This window comes from Oncorhynchus tshawytscha, linkage group LG26 (assembly GCF_018296145.1).
Source record: "Oncorhynchus tshawytscha isolate Ot180627B linkage group LG26, Otsh_v2.0, whole genome shotgun sequence".
Lineage (NCBI taxonomy): Eukaryota > Metazoa > Chordata > Actinopteri > Salmoniformes > Salmonidae > Oncorhynchus > Oncorhynchus tshawytscha.
In genome coordinates, this window is record NC_056454.1 from 12,574,563 (window position 1) to 12,594,485 (window position 19,923).

General features: G+C 45.4%; 1 protein-coding gene across 5 annotated transcripts in view; it reads left to right on the plus strand.

Moving 5' to 3' along the window:
• Positions 1-19,923, plus strand: part of LOC112225179 (plakophilin-4) — a 113,670-nt gene that overhangs the window by 64,416 nt on the left and 29,331 nt on the right. For all 5 annotated transcript variants that reach the window (XM_024388867.2, XM_024388868.2, XM_024388869.2 and 2 more), the window contains 3 exons: positions 6,797-6,991; positions 17,718-17,928; positions 19,327-19,459. In XM_024388867.2, coding sequence (XP_024244635.1) covers positions 6,797-6,991; positions 17,718-17,928; positions 19,327-19,459 — 539 coding nt within the window. The remainder of the gene's footprint in view (positions 1-6,796; positions 6,992-17,717; positions 17,929-19,326; positions 19,460-19,923) is intronic.

Sequence of the window (19,923 nt, forward strand, 5' to 3'; positions counted from 1 at the left end):
CTTCCTTTTAACCTGAGTACTCCTCGTTTTGCTGCTTTAGGTATCTACTGGAGATAAGCATGTAGGTAGATTATGAAAATGGCACAGGGATTATAAAAGAAGGGGTTACAAATGATTCCTGTTTTCATAACGGACGGCTTTGCAGATGAATATAGAATGCATGCAGCCAATTTCTGGTACAAGGCCTATCTCACTTTACTGAGTGCCTGCCGTCATTTATATACGGTCTATGGTGCCCGTCTTTAAACTAATATTCATATGACTTTGTGTTACTTTGTCTTATTTCAACTGTCCCACTAGTGAAAAAAAAATCAAAACAGTTACTATCCCGATTAAAAAATATATATATTTTGGACGATATACAGTATATATTTGGACATTTATACTTGACTCCGAGTATAAACGTGTTTTTTTTCGTACCTGTGCCAATGCTCTGGTATTTTTCATCCTATAGCTTGTTCATCTCCTGCTCTCATCCCTCTTGTCCCTCGCAAACAATAAAATCACAGCATCCAACTGCAAAACATATAGAATTGTGAGAATCACAATACATCTCGTGAGGTCCCTGACAATGCATAGCCTTTAGTCCCAGATTGCAGCAATATTTCTCCATGTTTTTATCATGAAAAGGTTGCGATGTGTGTTTTTTTTTTTTTGGACCAACTTTTCCTGCCGCCATTGGATATCGACAGACCTCCTGGTCAATGATGACCTTCAAGGTGAATTCTAACTTCATCATGTTGCCCTCCCCTCATAATGTGCTTGGGTCCGGGGTGAAGTTTCCCCTCGGTACAGATCTAGGAACCATCTTCCTGTCATGACCTTAACCATTAGTGGGGAAAATGACTCAACTGACCCAAGATCAGCGTCTAGGGGCAACTTCTCCCTAGATTAGTGTCTGAGCATGGCATGTATGTTTTTTTTTCTGTGGGGACGACGCGTGTCACCTGTCTGTTCGTAGCATGATCGTCATTTTCAACCTATTTCCTTTTACAAGCATTAAAACCCCCATTCACATAGGGCAGGGAGAAATGCCTTCAAATGTAGAGTTATCTTTTCCCGGACCAAGTAAGTCTGTGCTTTTCCCATTACTTTCCCATTACTTTCCCATTACTTTCCTATTACTTTCCCATTACTTTCCTATTACTTTCCCATTTCTTTCCTATTACTTTCCCATTACTTTCTTGAACTTTTGTAAATCAGGGCCCAAGAATAATAATCTCCACGAGGCCATTATATCACTGTATTGTCCAGTGTGTGTGTCTCTCTCTCTCTCTCTCTCTCTCCCTCTCTCTCTCTCTCTCACTCACTCACTCACTCTCTCGTGCTGATGGCCATAATCCACATACGGTGACTGATGATCTCTCTCTCCCAGACACAAATGGCTTTTTAAACCTCTTTCTCCAAGGTGCAAAGTCTGCAAACAGATTGGTCTCTTTGGCCAGTCAAGCCCAATAGCTTCTGCTTTTAAAAATCCACCTTTCCAGAAATAAGTCTCTCACCATTTCCGCTTGTTATAGACCCCCCTCAGCCCCCAGCTGTGCCCTGGACACCATATGTGAATGAATTGCCCCCCATCTATCTTCAGAGTTCGTACTGTTAGGTGACCTAAACTGGGATATGCTTAACACCCCGGCCGTCCTACAATCTAAGCTAGATGCCCTCAATCTCACACAAATTATCAAGGAACCTACCAGGTTCAACCCTAAATCTGTAATCATGAGCCCCCTCATAGATATCATCCTGACCAACTTTCCATCTTAATACACCTCTGCTGTCTTCCACCAGGATCTCAGCGATCACTGCCTCATTGCCTGCATCCGTAATGGGTCCGCGGTCAAACGGCCACCCCTCATCACTGTCAAACGCTCCCTAAAACACTTCAGCAAGCAGGCCTTTCTAATCGACCTGGCCCGGGTATCCTGGAAGGATATTGACCTCATCCCATCAGTAGAGGATGCCTGGTTGCTCTTTAAAAGTGCTTTCCTCACCATCTTAAATAAGCATGTCCCTTTCAAAAAATGTAGAACTAGGAACAGATATAGCCCTTGGTTCACCCCAGACTTGACTGCCCTTGACCAGTACAAAAACATCCTGTGGTGTACTGCATTAGCATCAAATAGCCCCAGCGATATGCAACTTTTCATGGAAGTCAGGAACCAATATACACAGTCAGTTAGGAAAGCTAAGGCTAGCTTGTTCAAACAGAAATTTGCATCCTGTAGCACTAATTCCAAAAGGTTTTGGGACACTGTAAAGTCCATGGAGAATAAGAGCACCTCCTCCCAGCTGCCCACTGCAGTGAGGCTAGGAAACACTGTCATCACTGATATACGATTATCGACAATTTCAATAAGCATTTTTCTACGGCTGGCCATGCTTTCCACCGTGCTACCCTTACCCCGGCCATCAGCTCTGCACCCCCCGCAGAAACTTGCCCAAGTCCCCTCTGCTTCTCCTTCACCCAAATCCAGACAGCTGATGTTCTGAAAGAGCTGCAAAATCTGGATCACTACAAATCAGGTGGGCTAGACAATCTGGACTCTCTCTATCGAAAATGATCCGCCAAAATTGTTGCAAACCTTATTACTAGCTTGTTCAACCTCTCTTTCTTATCGTCTGAGATCCCCAAAGATTGGAAAGCTGCCGCGGTCATCCCCCTCTTCGAAGGGGGAGACATTCTAGACCCAAACTGTTATAAACCTATATCCATCCTGCCTTGCCTTTCTAAAATCTTCGAAATCCAAGTTAACAAACAGATCACCGACCACTTCGAATCCCACCGTACCTTCTCCACTATGAAATCTGGTTTCCGAGCTGGTCATGGGTGCACCTCAGCCACGCTCAAGGTCCTAAATGATATCATAACCACCATTGATAAAAGACAGTACTGTGCAGCTGTCTTCATCGACCTGGCCAAGGCTTTCGACTCTGTCAATCACCGCATTCTTATCAGCAGACTCAATAGCCTTGGTTTCTCAAATGACTGCCTCTCTTGGTTCACCAACTACTTCTCTGATAGAGTTCAGTGTGTCAAATCGGAGGGCCTGTTGTCCAGACCTCTGGCAGTCTCTATGGGGGTGCCACAGGGTTCAATTCTCGGGCCAGACTTTTCTCTGTATATATCAAGGATGTCGCTCTTGCTGCTGGTGACTCTCTGATCCACCTCTACGCAAACGACTCCATTCTGTATACATCTGGCCCTTCTTTGGACACTGTGTTAACAAACCTCCATACGTGCCATACAATGCATGTAAAACTAAATGCATGCTCTTCAACCGATTGCTGCCCGCACCTGCCCTACTCTGGACGGTTCTGACTTATGTGGACAACTACAAATACCTAGGTGTCTGGTAAGACTGTAAACTCTCCTTCCAGGCTCACATTAAGCATCTCTAATCCAAAATTAAATATGTGCATGGCACAGTTGCTCTCCTATGGTCATCTGGGACAGAACTGCCTGTGTGACCTCTGGATTATGTCTGCAGTAGCAGTGAAAGGGATGTGGATGTTCACACGCCCTCGCTCATTTGCATTCAGTCGACAAATGCCACCGGTCAGTTGAAACCTGAGTCCGACCTGGAGTCTGCAGGCTGCAGCCCTCTCTCCCTCTCTGGCCAGAGCCAGACCACGATCCGCCCCCTCCCTGGTCTCCCCTCTCTTCCCCCACCTGCTGCAGCGTTGGCAGGAAGTAATTTCTCCTCTCTCCTGATGAAAATTGGAAGATGAAGACAAATCGTCTCTTGGCCATTATGCCCGATGTCCATTTCAGAGCACTGGAGGAGAGCAAAGGGAAATGGCGATCAACAGCCTCTACGCAGGTGGGGTGCTCAGCCCACGCCCAACGTAAACACTTTGGTTTACGGACACACTGGTGTAGAGTTAAAGCTTCCAGCTTTTCATACTTGTGTAATCTTCTTCTTGGGAGCGGAACAGATTGTTTTCATGGATTTTGCTTTTCTTACTCCCTTGTTGGGAAAAGGTTTTGAGAATTATTTTGGAACAGGAATGTAAGTCAGCTGCATCCATTTAAATGTTTGTTTCTGCGGAGTCGGTGTGCCAAACCACCACCTCCCTACAGTACGTCTGGCCTCTGCCAAGTGCAATCTGTTAGGGCCACAGGAGGAGTTTAAGGCAGCATTAAACAAGTATAACACGCCATGAATGTTCATCACAGACAGTCATATATTATTTTCAGAGACAATTTGAGGCTGCTTCCGAACCTGAATGCTACATTTCACCAGGGAAGCAGAATAAAGGCACAGGAATTAGCGTGCTAAGGTTGATAATGGTGCTGTTACGAGAGCGAGAAAGAGAGAGAGAGATGAAGAGAGGGAGAGAGAGAGCCTGCAGAGCAGAGCGGGATGGATATGCATGGATGCTCTTGTCTCTGGGAGACTTCTTCCTCTCCTCCCTCTCTCCTCTCCAGCTACAGTTCTACTGAAAGCCTTCCTTATGTTTGATGGGTTTAGCTGATTATTGGGCTGTGGCAGGCTGTGATGTGGTGTCCTACACCGGCTCATTGATATTCCCCCCTCTCTCGTTGGCAACATTTAAACAAGAGAAGCTGAAGCGATTTACTTCCAGACAGAAAGAACACCGAAGCGTCTGAAGCGCTGCAGATTGATTGACTGAGCCACTGCTGGGCGTGTCGCCACATCAGCACACATTAACCTCGCCAATGACAAACCCCACCTTGGGCTGGAAATGTCCTGTAATTTCACCCAAATTCACAGGTTTTCCGGGAAATCCCAGTTAGAAGTTTCCCGGAACCAGGAGGGAAAACCTGGGAATTTTGAGAAAGTTTGTGGAGTTGTGTAGCCTGAGTCCTTTCCCATCCCGTCCTCTCTGAAGCAATGCAATAGATGTCACTACCTCTTACCATTTTAGAGGATGGCATTAGCTATGCTTTCCGTGTCGCCCAGTAAACTGTTTGAATAGGGGTTAGTCTCCACTGGCTTGTCGTTTAGCTGTTCATTAGTTAGTGTGCGAAGCTGGAGGTTATCAGGGTACCCCCCCGGGTCTCTCTCTCCACAGCTGAAGGCACACTGCGGATGCTCCAGAGGTCATGTTTATTTGGTCCTGTTTCTGAGGCGGAGGAGAAAAGTGTGCTGCTACTGAGTATATCTCTAGCTGCCTCACTGGGCTTCAACTCTCCTGGAGAAAGACGTATATATTTCATATTTATTTATTCCTTTTCGCTGTCTTGAAATCCGATAAGAATCCCTAATTCATTTCGTTAACGCATGACAGCGTCAGTGTTGAGCAGCTTTGGAGCCTCAGCTCGCCGGGCAGTGTTGGACCGGCGCCCGCTCTATTGAAGCGAGGGACGTGGGCAGTGACTGTTCAGTGAGTCGGCCACTGCGGTCTCTCTCGCACTGGGGCTGGGGGAGTCGAGTTGAGGGGAGTTAAGACCCCTTGGTGCGAGGTTACGTCACATGCACATCCACATGAGCCATGTGTGTTGGGATCCATTTGCCTGAAGCTGAGGGGATCGGAGAGTATCGTGGCGTTAGCATCATGGCCCTGGAGCTTCGGATTTATATGTGTGGATGCAGAGCAGCATATGCTTCATAATTGCTGTAGGCTTGAGATGCGTCCCAAATGGTACCCTATTCCCTGTATAGTCTACTACTTTTATCGATTTCCAGTCAAAAGCAGAGAATAGGGTGCCATTTGGGACGCTGAAATTGTTCCACATTTGGACCGACCGGCCCTCGTGTCAGTCAGCTAGTCAGCCATGCTGCGTTGCGACTCCCCCAAATACTATCGTCATAGTAATTAATCTGGTGTGAATTTGTAATTTGACTGACCTCAGTGGGGTTTCCCCCTGGTAGATGAGTTTATGGGGAAGAGAACCCCCTCTCAATTTTCCGAAACACGCTTGGCCACATCCTGACATTTTTATGGCTCAGCCTTGTTCTACTAGCCTATATATCTTCTCTTTCACTACAAAGCCTGAGAATGGGGAAGGCAACTTCTATCCTGTCAAGGCCCGGGGCGGCATTCTAAACGGAACCCTAATCCCTTTGTAGTGCACTACTTTTGACCAGAGCCTTATGGCTCCTGGTCAAAAGTAGTGCACTACATAGGAAATAGGGTGCCATTTGGTACTCTTCCCAGGTGTGGCCTCTCATACTGAAAAATGATGCTGAGTTCACTGCTGAGCGGTTTCAACTAGTGATTGAGGCTTTGGGTTCTATTTCACTCTTTTTCCCCTCCTAGGCCAGATAGGTGCTATGAGAAGTATGGCTAAGAGTACATTTTCCCAGCTAAGTTGCTAGAGAGAAGAGAGTGTGTTAACTAATAAGCTGAATCATTGAGAGAGGGTGGAGATGAGAGCTGGGGCGGTGTGGCATGAAAACTGAAAAAGCTACTGCCTTTAGCATTACACAGAATTGGAAATGAGCCAGGAATTAATTTCAATTAAGTCTTTAGCGGCTTAAATGTCAAACTCCAATGCGGGTAACGCAGAGTTTTTCCTCTGAGCTCTCGCTAGCAATTCCAGAGTGCCTGAATCATTGCAGTTGATCCCTATCTGTGGTGTGTGCTGCTGTGTAGTGGCTCCAGTGCTGTCACTGTGTGATGCTAATGGTGATTAGGGGTGACACACTGGGAGATGCACGAGGCCGGTGGCAGTCTCTAACCCGGAACCTGTACTACTGTCTTGGGCACTCGCCCCTCTATAGTGCCCTACTTTTGACCAAGGCCCAAAAACTAGTGCACTATATCAGGAATAAGTTGTCATTTGGGATGCAGACTTACGCTCCCTCGCCTCCCTCCCCTATCCCTCTAGGCATGCGGAGCTCGTACGCCAGTCAGCACAGCCAGCTGGGCCAGGACCTGAGGTCAGCCATGTCCCCTGACCGACACATCACACCCATTTACGAGGACAGAACCTTCCATGGGCCCCTGTACCGCAGCCCCAGCCACCATGGCCCCGTGGACCTCAACCATGCCTCGCAGAGCGCCATCTACAGGGGGCCCTCAGGTACAGTAACCACATGACCAGGCCTGTAAAATGCCTGTAACTTTCACAAAATTCACAGGTTTTCCAGTAATCCTGGTTGGAGGATTCCCGGATTTCCTGTTTATTCCTTCCTAATTCCGAGAATCTTTCAACTGGAATTTCTGGAAACACCTGGGAGTTTTGGGAGAGTTCCTGGAATTTTGCAACCCTATTGTCGTCTCTGTGTGCACTGATGAGAACACTAATGTAAACAATATGGTATCAAGGCATTAATAAGCAGATTTGATCAGCAGTGAGGACAGACAGGCAGCATTAGTGAGAAACAGATGTTGAGGAGAGAGCAGTAACCTTCATTTAAAATGACTCTGTCATGGTTTATATATGTTAGATCCCCACTCTAGCCCAGATGCTCTCTCTCTCTGTCTCTCTGTCTCTCTCTGTCTCTCTCTGTCTCACTCACTCACTCTCTTTCACACTCTCTCACTCACTCAATCTCACTCGGGAACACTTTGTTCCCAAGCCAGACAGCCATCCAGCCCTCCAGCCCAGCCAGTCTGCATGATAGCCTGTCTCTCCATCCTTCCCTTCCTCCCTCCTCTGTCAAAGATGGGGCTAGGACAGGAGAGGAGACAGGCATGGGCTGATACTCAAGCCACAAAAGAGTCAATTACCTGTGTGTCACACTCATAATGAGAAGAGGGATGAGGGGCCAGGGGACAGTAGGATGTCCACACACAGGCTGCATCCTAAACGGCACCCAATTACATATTAAGTGCACTACTTTTGTTTGACCAGGGCCTAAAAGTAGGACATGCCCAGCCCGTGCCCCAAATGGAACCCTATTTAGTGCACTACTTTTGATCAGGGCCCATGGAGAATCATGTGCCATTTGGGACTCAGGCATTGCAGCCACTGCCAGGGGTTTGTCTTTGGAAGTTAGCATTCTCTCCTCACCCCCCTCATCGTCCCTCGTCCTCCAGCACTCACCTAATTCAGCATCCTCTATTCAGCAGACCTGAGATCCTCCCTGACCCATAAGTCCAGTAATAAATGGTATTGATGCTCAGAAGAAGCCTCTCAGATAACGATAAGGGCCCATAATGTGCTTGCGCCCAGCTATATTGAGAGGAATAGAAAAAAGGAGGTTTGGGCCTCATTAGAAGAGAAAAAAAACGAATTTCATCCCCAAGCACTCTTTGTTACGGTGTGAAATTACATTTGAATGGCCTTTTTCCACGGCTACATTCTTTATCTGCAGTATTTCTGGTGTATTTCTCGTGAGAACGAGGGTTATTTATGCTAAATGGCTATATTGATTCCTGGCGCAGAAAAATAACATTGCCAAACTCAGGTACGGCTAGAATGCAAATGCTGATCAATGCTGATTTTGTAGCATTTTAGAGATGGAGTGTTTTTTCCTCTCCCTTATAAGATTTTTTTAGTAGACTTTAAAAGTGGTGGCTTGTAGCCATTATTTGTTTACTTAAGTAACTATGAGAATTGATCTGTGGTTACATAAAGTATAACTTTGTTGATTAAGGGACACGTTTCTACATATACATTTTAGTCATTTAGCAGATGCCCTTTTCCAGAGCAACTCCAAGGTACCACACTCATCCTAAACGGATACTGCAAGGTTATTCTACATACCCAGAGTCAAATGAATCTATAGATACCATGTCTACAGGTACTGCATACAGAGACTCGCGGTATCCCTTTCAGATAGCAAGGTGAGGCAACCACATGTCATAGTAAGTAAACAAATCCTCAATAAAACAGCCGTTGGTAAAGTCTGTGCTGGTAAGAAAAGACAAATGTGAGTTTTAGTGATATTTCCGGATATTTGCCGTGGGCGTTTTTTTCTGCGGTGTGCTAGTTGAGTCACCCCCATAACCTACAGTGCATTCTGAAAGTATTCAGACCCTTCGACTGTTTCCACATTTTGTTACGTTACAGCCTTATTCTAAAATGGATTCAAAAAATATATATAATTCTCAGCAATACCCCATCATGACAAAGTGAAAGTTTTTTAGAAATTGTTGCAAAAACTAGAAATATCTTATTTACTTAAGTATTCAGAGCCTTTGCTATGAAATTCGAAATTGAGCTCAGGTGCATTCTGTTTCCATTGATCATCCTTGAGATGTTTCTACAACTTGATTGGAGTCCAGCTGTGGTGAATTCAATTGATTGGACATGATTTGGAAAGGCACACACACCTGTCTATATAAGGTTCCACAGTTGACAGTGCATGTCAGAGCAAAAACCAAGCCATGGGGTCGAAGCAATTGTCTGCAGGATTGTGTTAAGGCACAGATCTGGGGAAGGGTACCAAAACATTTATGCAGCATTGAAGGTCTCCAAGAACGCAGTGGCCTCCATCATTCTTAAATGGAAGAAGTTTGGAACCACCAAGATCTTCCTAGAGCTGGCTGCCCGGACAAACTGAGCAATCGGGGGAGAAGGGCCTTGGTCAGGGAAGTGACCAACAACCCTATGGTCACTTTGACAGAGCTTTATAGTTCCTCTGTGGAGGTGGGAGAACCTTCCAGAAGGACAACCATCTCTGCAGCGCTCTGGCAATCAGGTCTTTATGGTAGAGTGGCCAGACAGAAGCACTCCTCAGTAAAAGGCACATGACAGCCGCTTGAAGTTTTCCAAAGGGCACCTAAAGACTCTCAGACCATGAGAAACAAGATTCTCTGTTCTGTTTGTCCTGAATGCCAAGCTTCTCGTCTGGAGGAAGCCTGGCACCATCCCTACGGTGAAGCATGGTGGTGGCAGCATCATGCTGTGGGGATTATTTCAGTGGCAGGGACTGGGAGACTAGTCAGGATCGAGGGAAAGACAGAGAGATCCTTAATGAAAACCTGATCCAGAACACTCAGGACCTTAGACTGGGGTCAAAGGTTCCCCTTCCAGTGGTACAACAACCCTAAGCACACAGCCAAGACAACGCAGGAGTGGCTTCGGGACCAGTCTCTCAGACTTGAACCCGACCAAACATCTCTGGAGAGACTTGAAAATAGCTGTGCAGCAACACTCCCCATCCAACCTGACAGAGCTTGAGAGATTCCGCAGAGAAGAATGAGAGAAACTCCCCAAATACAGGTGTGCCAAGCTTGTAGTGTCATACCCGAGAAGACTGGAGGCTGTTATCGCTGCCAATATTTATGTAAATGTCATATTCCATTTTTTTGTTTTTAACACATTTTAAAATATTTTCAAATATTTTTCCTTTGTCATTATGGGGTATTGTGTGTAGATTGATGAGGGGGGAAAAAACGTTTTAATAAATTTTAGAATAAGGCTGTAACGTAACAAAATGTGGAAAAAGTGAAGAGGTCTGAATACTTTCCGAATGCACCGTATGCACAGCCCGAAGGCAGCGAGTCTGGACTGGCCTATGAACTGCCAAGCAGAGCGGGGCATTGATGCGGAAAAAAATGATTTTTGGAGGGCCGCTTCAATTTGACGTCCTGTTTCTGGTGGGAGGGACTGTGTGTGTGTGTACTGTGAGTGTCGTACGTGTGCCTTGTGTGCAGCGTATGGAGACCCAGTCCCTGCAGGATGTTAGGATAGAAATGTGACCGGAGGAGAGGAGAGCAGCAGTCAAGCTGTCACGCAGTCACGTGGGCTATGTGTGCTGCTCGGAGCAGGAAGGCGGTCAAGGGCCAGGCTGTGTGTGTGTGTGTGATATTGTGAGAGAAACTAGGTCACAATATCACAACGCGAGGAGGGAGAGAGGGGGGCAGAAAAATAGACATTGTTGTATGGACAGTGACACAGTCAAGACGCTCGTCTAATACATTTTTGCCATTGCCTGGAAGATTCGAAGGAAGGATGTCCTGTTGGTGTGTTTATGTGTTAGCTTAGCTGGTGTTAGCGCCGGTGCAGTTTCACCAAGATAGGAAGGGCTGTGCGTGTCTATTCCTGTGCCGGACACTTGGCCGGGCTCACTGCACTGTGTGGAGCTGGCCTCCAAACATGCTGAAGCAGACAGGAGAGAGGGATAAGAAGAGGAGTGTTGCTGGATCACCTACTGCAAGACTGCAGCCCTGTGAGAAAACCTGCAGGATCTGCCTGGCTTAATCCTACCTCTTTCAAAAAAACAGTCCCTTTTGAAGAAGGAGACTTATATAGTGTGGAATCATGGGAGTGCTGTTTTACCCTCGTCGTTAAGTGGAACCAGATTGGAGGAATTGCTGTGTGAGTGAAAAAGCCTTGTGTGTTTTCAGCTCGATGAGTTGAAAAAGGACTGCAGCAGCATGACCACTAACTGTCAGTCCACGAGAAAAGGCATCAACACTGTCGGTGAATCGGTGTTAGTAATGACAGGGATACAGGCTTAACTGGAAGGACAATCAAGGCAAAAAAGCATCGTTGTAGATGGAATCCCAGAGTCTCCAAACGAGACCTGGACGGAGTCTGAGGTGAAAGTGAGGAAAATGATTGAAGAGCTGCCGATAGATCATAAGAAGATTGAGGTGGAGTGCGCCCACAGGATTGAAAAACCTATCCAGGTGACAAACCCAGGTCGATAGCGATAAAGTTCCTGAGGTACAAAGGTGGCTGTTATGGACAGTGCCAAGAACTTGAGAGGAACCGGCATCTTCCTCAACGACGACAACACTGAAACTGTGCGCCAGAGGCGAAGAGAACTGATCCCAGCCATTAAAGCTGACAGAGAGTGTCGGGACATTGCTTACATCTGCTACGACAGGCTCGTTGTCCACCCTCCCACCCAAAAGCCTGAAAGGGGTGAGAGAACCAAGCAGAGGGGTTCATAGTCTAAGCCCCGCACCCGGATTGAGGCTTGCTTTGTTTGTGGTTTCCCACATGATGCTTATCTCTGATAAGCTACCCAGGAAATGGCTTAAAAGAGCACATATTAATATAGGCAGCCTAAGAAATAAGGTTCATGAAATCAATGACTTGCTAACCTCAGATAACATTCATATATTAGCCATCACTGAGACTCACTTTGATCTTTCCTTTGACAACACAGCAGTAGCAATACAGGGATATAACATCTATAGAAGAGACAGGAATGCATATGGTGTCCCTGTATGTTTTTAGAGACACATTCCTGTGAACCTCAGAGGAGATCTCACGCCAAAGGTTGTCGAAGTGTTGTGGTTGCAGGTTCACCCAGACACATCTAAAGCGTATTCTTTTGGGGTGCTGCTATCGGCCTGCCAAATGCGAACAGTCAGTATTTGGATAATATGTGTGAAACGCTTGATAGTGTTTGTGATGTTAACAGACAGGTCTCTTTTCTGAGTGACAGGAATATAGACTGCTTCCCATTGAGTTGTCCGCTTAAAAAGAAGAAGCTCACTGTAACCAACTTCTAGTTCAGGTTATTGATCAAGCTGCCAGGGTGTTCACAAACAGTCCAGGTACTATATCACCCATGTGTATTGATTATATTTGTACTCATTCTGCAGAACTTTGTTCTGAAGATGTATCCACGCCCGTTGGATGTAGTAACCGCAATATAATAGCTTTATCCAGAAAAGCCAAAGTTCCAAAGGCAGGGCCTAAAATAATATGAAAGAGATCATTCGAAAAGTTTGGTCGTGTTTCCTATGCTGAAGATATAAAGAAGATGGATTGGTCTGATGTGTGTAATGAGGAGAATCCAGACGCTGCACTTCAAGCATTTAAGGAATTGCTCCTTCCAGCTATTGATAAACATGCACCTGTTAAGAAACTGACTGTTAGAACTGTTAAGGCTCCATGGATTGATGAGGAGCTGCAAAACTGAATGGTTGAATGAGAAGGAAGCAAAAGGAGTGGGTAATGAGTCTGTCTGCACATCTGACTTACTGCAAATTGAGAAATGATGTGGCTAAACTCAACATAAAGAAGAAGAAACTAAGATAAATGATATAAAATATGATGGGGGGGGGGGAAAGCTTTGGAGAACTTGAAATGAAATTATGGGCAGAAAGACACATTCAACACGGTCTTTTATCGAATCAGATGACTCGTTCATCACACAACTCTTTGATGTGACCAATTATTTCGAAAGCTACTTACTTCATTGGAAAACTCAGGCATGAAATGCCAACAACAAACTGTTGGCCATCATATTCATGCATAAAATGCCAAGAAAAGCAATGGCAATTAGCATTTCATAAAGTTAGCTTGGAAGAGGTTAAAACATTGTGTCTGGCCCTCAATAATGAGAAACCGCCCAGTATTGACAACTTAGATGGGAAGCTGCTGAGGATGGTAGCGGAATATGTTGCCTTTCCTATTTCCCACATCTTCAAGATGAGCTTGGAGAAAAATGTTTCCCTCCGCTTCCCTCCAGGTCTAATGTCATCCCGCTACCCAAGAATTATAAAGCACCCTTTTCTGGTTCTATCAGCAGACCAATAAGACTACTGCCAGCTCTTGGCAACATTTTGGAAAGAATTGTGTTGGATCAGATACAATGTTATTAATCTATGAACAAACAGACTTTTAGCATTCCTATAGAGAAGGGCGTTCTACATGTACTACACTGACACGAATGACTGCTGAAATACTTGTTTAATAAGAAGATGGTGGGAGCTGTACTGATAGATTTCGGTGCAGAGCCTTTTGAAATGATTGACCATAATCTGTTAGCGGACAAACGTACGTGTTGCGGCTTTACGCCCTCTGCCACACCCTATGCCAACGAGTTGCAGTTCGTTTCAGAATGGGTGGAGAGCAATAAACTAGTCCTGAATATATCTAAGACTAAGAACATAGTATTTCGTACAAATCATTCCTTAAGCTGTAGACCTAAGCTGGATCTGGTTATGGAAAATGTGGCTATAGAACATATATATAGGGCCATGATGGCATAGAACTCCCTGCCATTTCAAATCACTCAAGCAGGCAGCAAAAGTAGCTTTTAAAAAAAACAACGACCAAAAAAACGAATAATGCAGCACATCACAACATCTCCGACCTAAATAGCGGTAGCTTGTCCCTCTGTAGCACATCTGGTGTTTGGGTGAAAGTGAAAGATAAGATGTGCCTTTGGCATCAGGATATCAGGGCCAGCTGAGAGGAAGTGATTGTAAGCAACGGCCTCGGCAGAGTAAGGAGGTACTCCTCCGTAATGTGATGTGATAGTCTCAAAATCACATTTTATTTGTCACGTGCTTTGTAAACAACACGTGTGGACTAACAGTGAGATGCTTACTTCCCAACAATGCAGAGAGGATGAACATGGAGAAATAATAGCAAAGTAAAACACGTAATAATAAAAGTAATAATAAATACACAATGAGTAATGATAACTTGGCTATATACACAAGGGGTACCAGTACTGAGTACTTACTGTTATTCAGTAGAGCAAAGCTGAGTACTTACTGTTATTCAGTAGAGCAAAGTTTTATTTAAGTGTATGAAAGTGTATTCTTATTTTGTGTTTGACTGGTGGATGCTGTGTGTGTGTGTGTGTGTGTGTGTGTGTGTGTGTGTGTGTGTGTGTGTGTGTGTGTGTGTGTGTGTGTGTGTGTGTGTGTGTGTGTGTGTGTGTGTGTGTGTGTGTGTGTGTGTGTGTGTGTGTGTGTGTGTGTGTGTGTGTGTGTGTGTGTGTGTGGTGCGGGGAATGACAATAGAAATGCAAAACAAGATTCTGAGAACCGAAGGAAACTCCATAAGAGAACCGGAGAAAAATCTGTAAGAGAACCGGAGAAAAATCCGCAAGAGAACTGGAGGAAACTCCATATCAAGGGGAATTTATTCATTTTATGAACAAGTCCAAAGGACACGCACTATATCTTAGCTAACCCTTTATGGGTGGTACCTTTACGGGTGGTAGGCTGTAACACATTACACTATACCTTAGCTAACCCTTTATGGGTGGTAGACTGTAACACATTACACTATATCTTAGCTACCCCTTTACGGGTGGTAGACTAACACATTACACTATACCTTAGCTAACCCTTTATGGGTGGTAGACTGTAACACATTACACTATACCTTAGCTAACCCTTTATGGGTGGTAGACTGTAACACATTACACTATACCTTATCTAACCCTTTATGGGTGGTAGACTGTAACACATTACACTATACCTTAGCTAACCCTTTATGGGTGGTAGACTGTAACACATTACACTATATCTTAGCTACCCCTTTACGGGTGGTAGACTAACACATTACACTATACCTTAGCTAACCCTTTATGGGTGGTAGACTGTAACACATTACACTATACCTTAGCTAACCCTTTATGGGTGGTAGACTGTAACACATTACACTATACCTTATCTAACCCTTTATGGGTGGTAGACTGTAACACATTACACTATACCTTAGCTAACCCTTTATGGGTGGTAGACTGTAACACATTACACTATACCTTATCTAACCCTTTATGGGTGGTAGCCTGTAACACTTTACACTATATTGGTCAATCTGGTAAAACATTTGAATTTCTTCTATATGTGGATAATATTACCATGAACACAATTGCCCGACTGCTGACCTGGCTGTGACAAGGTTTTTACTGATTCTAAAACACATGCTTCAAGTTCTCGTAAGATTGTCTCAGATGGATCACTTATGGGATGGTTCTGTAATCAAACAAGTCCCCGTATACGATTACCTTGCTATTTGGATTGATGACGATTTACCGTTTATAAAGAGATTACGACTGAGCTTGTTAAGAAACCTAAGATTTAAAGTGGCCTTTTTTTTACAGAGGCAAACCTTGTCTCTCTAGGAATCAGATTTTGCGGTCAATTTTTCTACTGGTTCTTGATTATGGTGATACTATTGCAGCGGCCTCTTCTCTTATACTCTTGGATCTTCATTTTCTTTTTTCTTTTACCTTTATTTAACTAGGCAAGTCAGTTAAGAACAGACTCTTATTTTCAATGACGGCCTAGGAACAGTGGGTTAACTGCCTGTTCAGGGTCAGAACGACAGATTTGTACCTTGTCAGCTCGGGGGTTTGAACTTGCAACCTTCCAGTTACTAGTCCAACTCTCTAACCACTAGGCTACCCTAGTGCCCTTCATTTTATTCCAGGACCCAGTTTGATTACTTTTCACTGTATTCTTTACCAAAATGTTGGCTGGACCTCTTTGAAGTCACGTAGATCACACCAAACACTCCCATCTTACCTAACATCACTGTTAAGATTGAAAATGACAAGTTATCAAACCCGTTCACAAGGGTTGGTTAGCTATGGAGACTCCTTTGGTGTCTAGAGAGTTAGGTAAATCAGACTTTAATTTCCTTGCACCTTACGTGTGGAATTATCTTACAATACCCTTTAAAATTGGAGGAATTGGTGCCTCTAGGGCATTTCAGACCGTTTTCAGAAAACCTTTTTTACTGAAGAATGTGTCTGTTTCTTATGATTGTGTTGAACTTTTCATGTATTGTCTCGTATAATAACGTGAATTTTGATGTGTAGTTTATTGTATTTTGAAGTGGATTGTGGTGCTGTACAGGGCTTCTCCTGGAAAAGAGACCTTGATCTCAGCATCGACTCCCTGTCAAAATAAAAGGTTAAATAAAAATACCTAGACGAGAAGACGGACATAAAGTGAAGCCCATCTGATGATAATGATGACTGTTCAATTTATTGAACCGAGCGGAGTGATGGATCTCTGAAATGTCCTCGTATGTAGCTAAAGTGAAGGATTAAATTGAAACTTAATCGGGAGGAAACTCCAACACGGTTGCTGAGGTATGGGATTAAATTGAAGCCGTTAGTTGGAGAGAAAACTCCCTCTGTAGCTCATTTATGAACGGAATAGCACGGTTGCCAGGGTGAACACTTTGGTTGAAGCCTTATAGCTGGAGGAATTGTTGCATTTCCATTGTTGTTTTCGTTGCACTTGCATTCCGTAACATCTACGAATCACATTATTATTATTAATAGTCTTGACGTCAAATGGGAGAACCAAGGACACAGGTGGCTCTTAATGTTGTGAAATTCTTCCCTAGTGTTTACAGAACAACTGGTTCTGAGAGATTAGAATTAGGACCTACAATTTGAACAGTAAGTAAATGTAACAAAATGGATGACTGCAGTGTAGCTGTCATTATGACTACATGTTGTATGGATTGCTAAGGCATAAGAATATGAAAGTGTGTATTCTTATTTTAAATGTACAGTATGTAGTTCCGTACCTGTCTATTAATGTTATGTATTATGTAATTTTATATAGTTCTGTCCTTCAGCTGTAATTGACTATTAATGTTGTGTATTATGTGATGTTTTATGTTTTGTGTGGACCCCAGGAAGTGTAGCTTTGGCTGTAGGTAATAGGGATCCAGTCAACACCAGTGGAGGCTGCTGAGGGGAGGACGGCTCATAATAATGGCTGGAACGGAGCGAATGGAATGGCATCAAACACATGGAAACCATGTGTTTGATGTTGTTGATACCATTCCACCCATTCTGCTCCAGCCATTACCACGAGACCCGTCCTCCCCAATTCAGGTGCCACAACCTCCTGTGGTCAACACGTCTCTGTGTGTGTCTCAAATGGCACCCTAATTCCCTATATATTGCACTACTTTTAACCAGAGCCCTTTGGGCCGTGGTCAACGGTAGTGCACTATAAAGGAATTAGGGTACGATTTGGGACACATCCTCTAAGTGAAGTATTTTGAACAACACTGCTAATCTTCGCTAACTCAGGCAGGTCTAGTGTAGAATAGGTCTGGAAGCTGGTGAGTGTCTCTCTGTCCCCCTGTTCAAATCAATCTGAATTGTTTTCCTTTGTCTTTCCAGGCGTGGGGACCCTCCAGAGGAGCTCCAGCCAGCGCAATGCCATGATGTACCAAAGAAGCAACTACGCTCTGAACTCCACAGCCTCGTACGCCGAGCCCTACCGCTCTGCCCAGTACCGGCCCTCTGAGGGCAACTACGCCCGGCAGCCGGTCGTCATGGACGACGGGACCACCCGCTCGCCCTCCATAGACAGCATCCAGAAGGACCCAAGGTAAGCGGCTCAATAGGCACTAGGGTCGTATTCATGACTGCACACCGTGGCAAAACGTTCTACAGCAAAAACAAAACGTACACTTTTGGTTTCTCATTGGATGAATCCTGGTAGATCCCTCCCCATTTCGGCCCGTTTGCTCCCGTTTGGTACCGACTGAATATGACCCACTGGCACTAACAGTGCTTACTGGACTTCTATATAGTGCTGGGTCAACATTAGTGTCCTCTTACTAGTCAAACAGAAAGCCCCCCTGGGCAGACATCCAGAGCCTTAGCCGTTAAGCTACACGGCTACACGGACCACTCTACAATGGACCCTCCGGAGGCTACGGAGGCATGTGCACCATGTTTTTTTGACCCTCGAGTGCCAAACCCCTCACCTTGCACGTTGGGAGCGCTGTTCACACCCCTGTGTGTTGCTCTAGCCGAGAGCGGTAGCAAAGTCTGCTTTGCACTGCGGACTGAGGTCAGATCGGCGTGCGTCCCAAACGTCATCCTATTCCCTGTATACTGAACTACTTTTGTCATGACTGGTGCACTATAAAGGGAATATGGCGCCATCTGGGACATATTCCGCGGCGGGGCTAAAAGCGCCTGAGAGAAACATGTTCCTGCATCAACTGGGCCTCAACTCGGTACCAGGGGAAATGTAGCCGTGGTTTTGGTACTACTGTCCCCCCCTCCCCCCAGGGTCGTTTAGATTATAATAGAATTTGATTTGATTGGAGTTGTGTCTTGCCTCATGTGACACACACGGATGCAAGGAGCATCACAGCCACGTCTGTCACGATGAGGACGCGGTGTACCTCTCGTTGCTCCTGTCTCACTTCCACTTCTTTCGCTTCCTCCGCGTTTGTCAGAAGGCCAGCGTGAAGCACGCAGATCAAGACATACCTTTTAGAATCTTCCAAATGAAACTCCCCCAGTGAAGTATCTTCCTTTCATATTGGGAGAAAAGCAATAATCCTGGAGTGTAAATAGCCGTCGATGTCATTTCCTTATTTCAGAATCCCAGCCCTGTGGTAAGGGGGAATAGTTGTTGCGTGATGTCATCATAGTGATACGTTCGTGTGTGTCTGTGTGTCTGTCCTCCTGTCTATCTGTCCCCCTGTCTCTCTGTCCCCTATCCCTCTGTCTCTCTTTCTCCCTGCCTTTCTGTCCCCCCGTCTCTCTTTCCCCCTGTCTCTACGTCTCCCTGACTGTCTGTGTGTCTGACATCTCTCTTTCCCCCTGTCTCTACGTCTCCCTGACTGTCTGTGTGTCTGACATCTCTCTTTCCCCCTGTCTCTACGTCTCCCTGACTGTCTGTGTGTCTGACATCTCTCTTTCCCCCTGTCTCTACGTCTCCCTGACTGTCTGTGTGTCTGACATCTCTCTTTCTGTGTCTGTGTTCCAGGGAGTTTGCGTGGCGTGACCCTGAGCTGCCTGAGGTGATTCATATGCTGCAGCACCAGTTCCCCTCGGTGCAGGCCAACGCCGCCGCATACCTGCAGCACCTGTGCTTCGGAGATAATAGAGTCAAGGCTGAGGTATGTACGCACTGCTCCCGTTCTCCCCTGCTCCACACATCCTTCATCAGTACCCAGATTGCAGTTCGCTGTGACGTGGTGCCCATCCCAGCGGGTGTGAATCTCACCTGAATTTACTTGATTCCTCACGTCCTCTCTCCTCGCCTCCATCTCAAAGCACAAAGAAGGTTTCTATCGGATCTTCTCTGATGCGCTATAAGGAGGTAAGCAGAGCAGATGCGAGGGATCAAGGAACTACAATTGAGATTCCCCCAGGGAGTGAGAGGACTGTTTTTGCAGAGGCTCTCTCCTTCTGTCTCTCTCTCTCTCTATATATCTCTCTCACTCCCTGACTAGGGTGGGTTGGGCTGGCCACTCCATTCCCCTCCAGCTCTCTCTGGATTTTCACGGCTCAACAGGGTGCTGGTACTGCTGCCGGAGTCATCGGCTGAAAAAGCTGATCTCAGAATCAGCAGGGGCTTCAC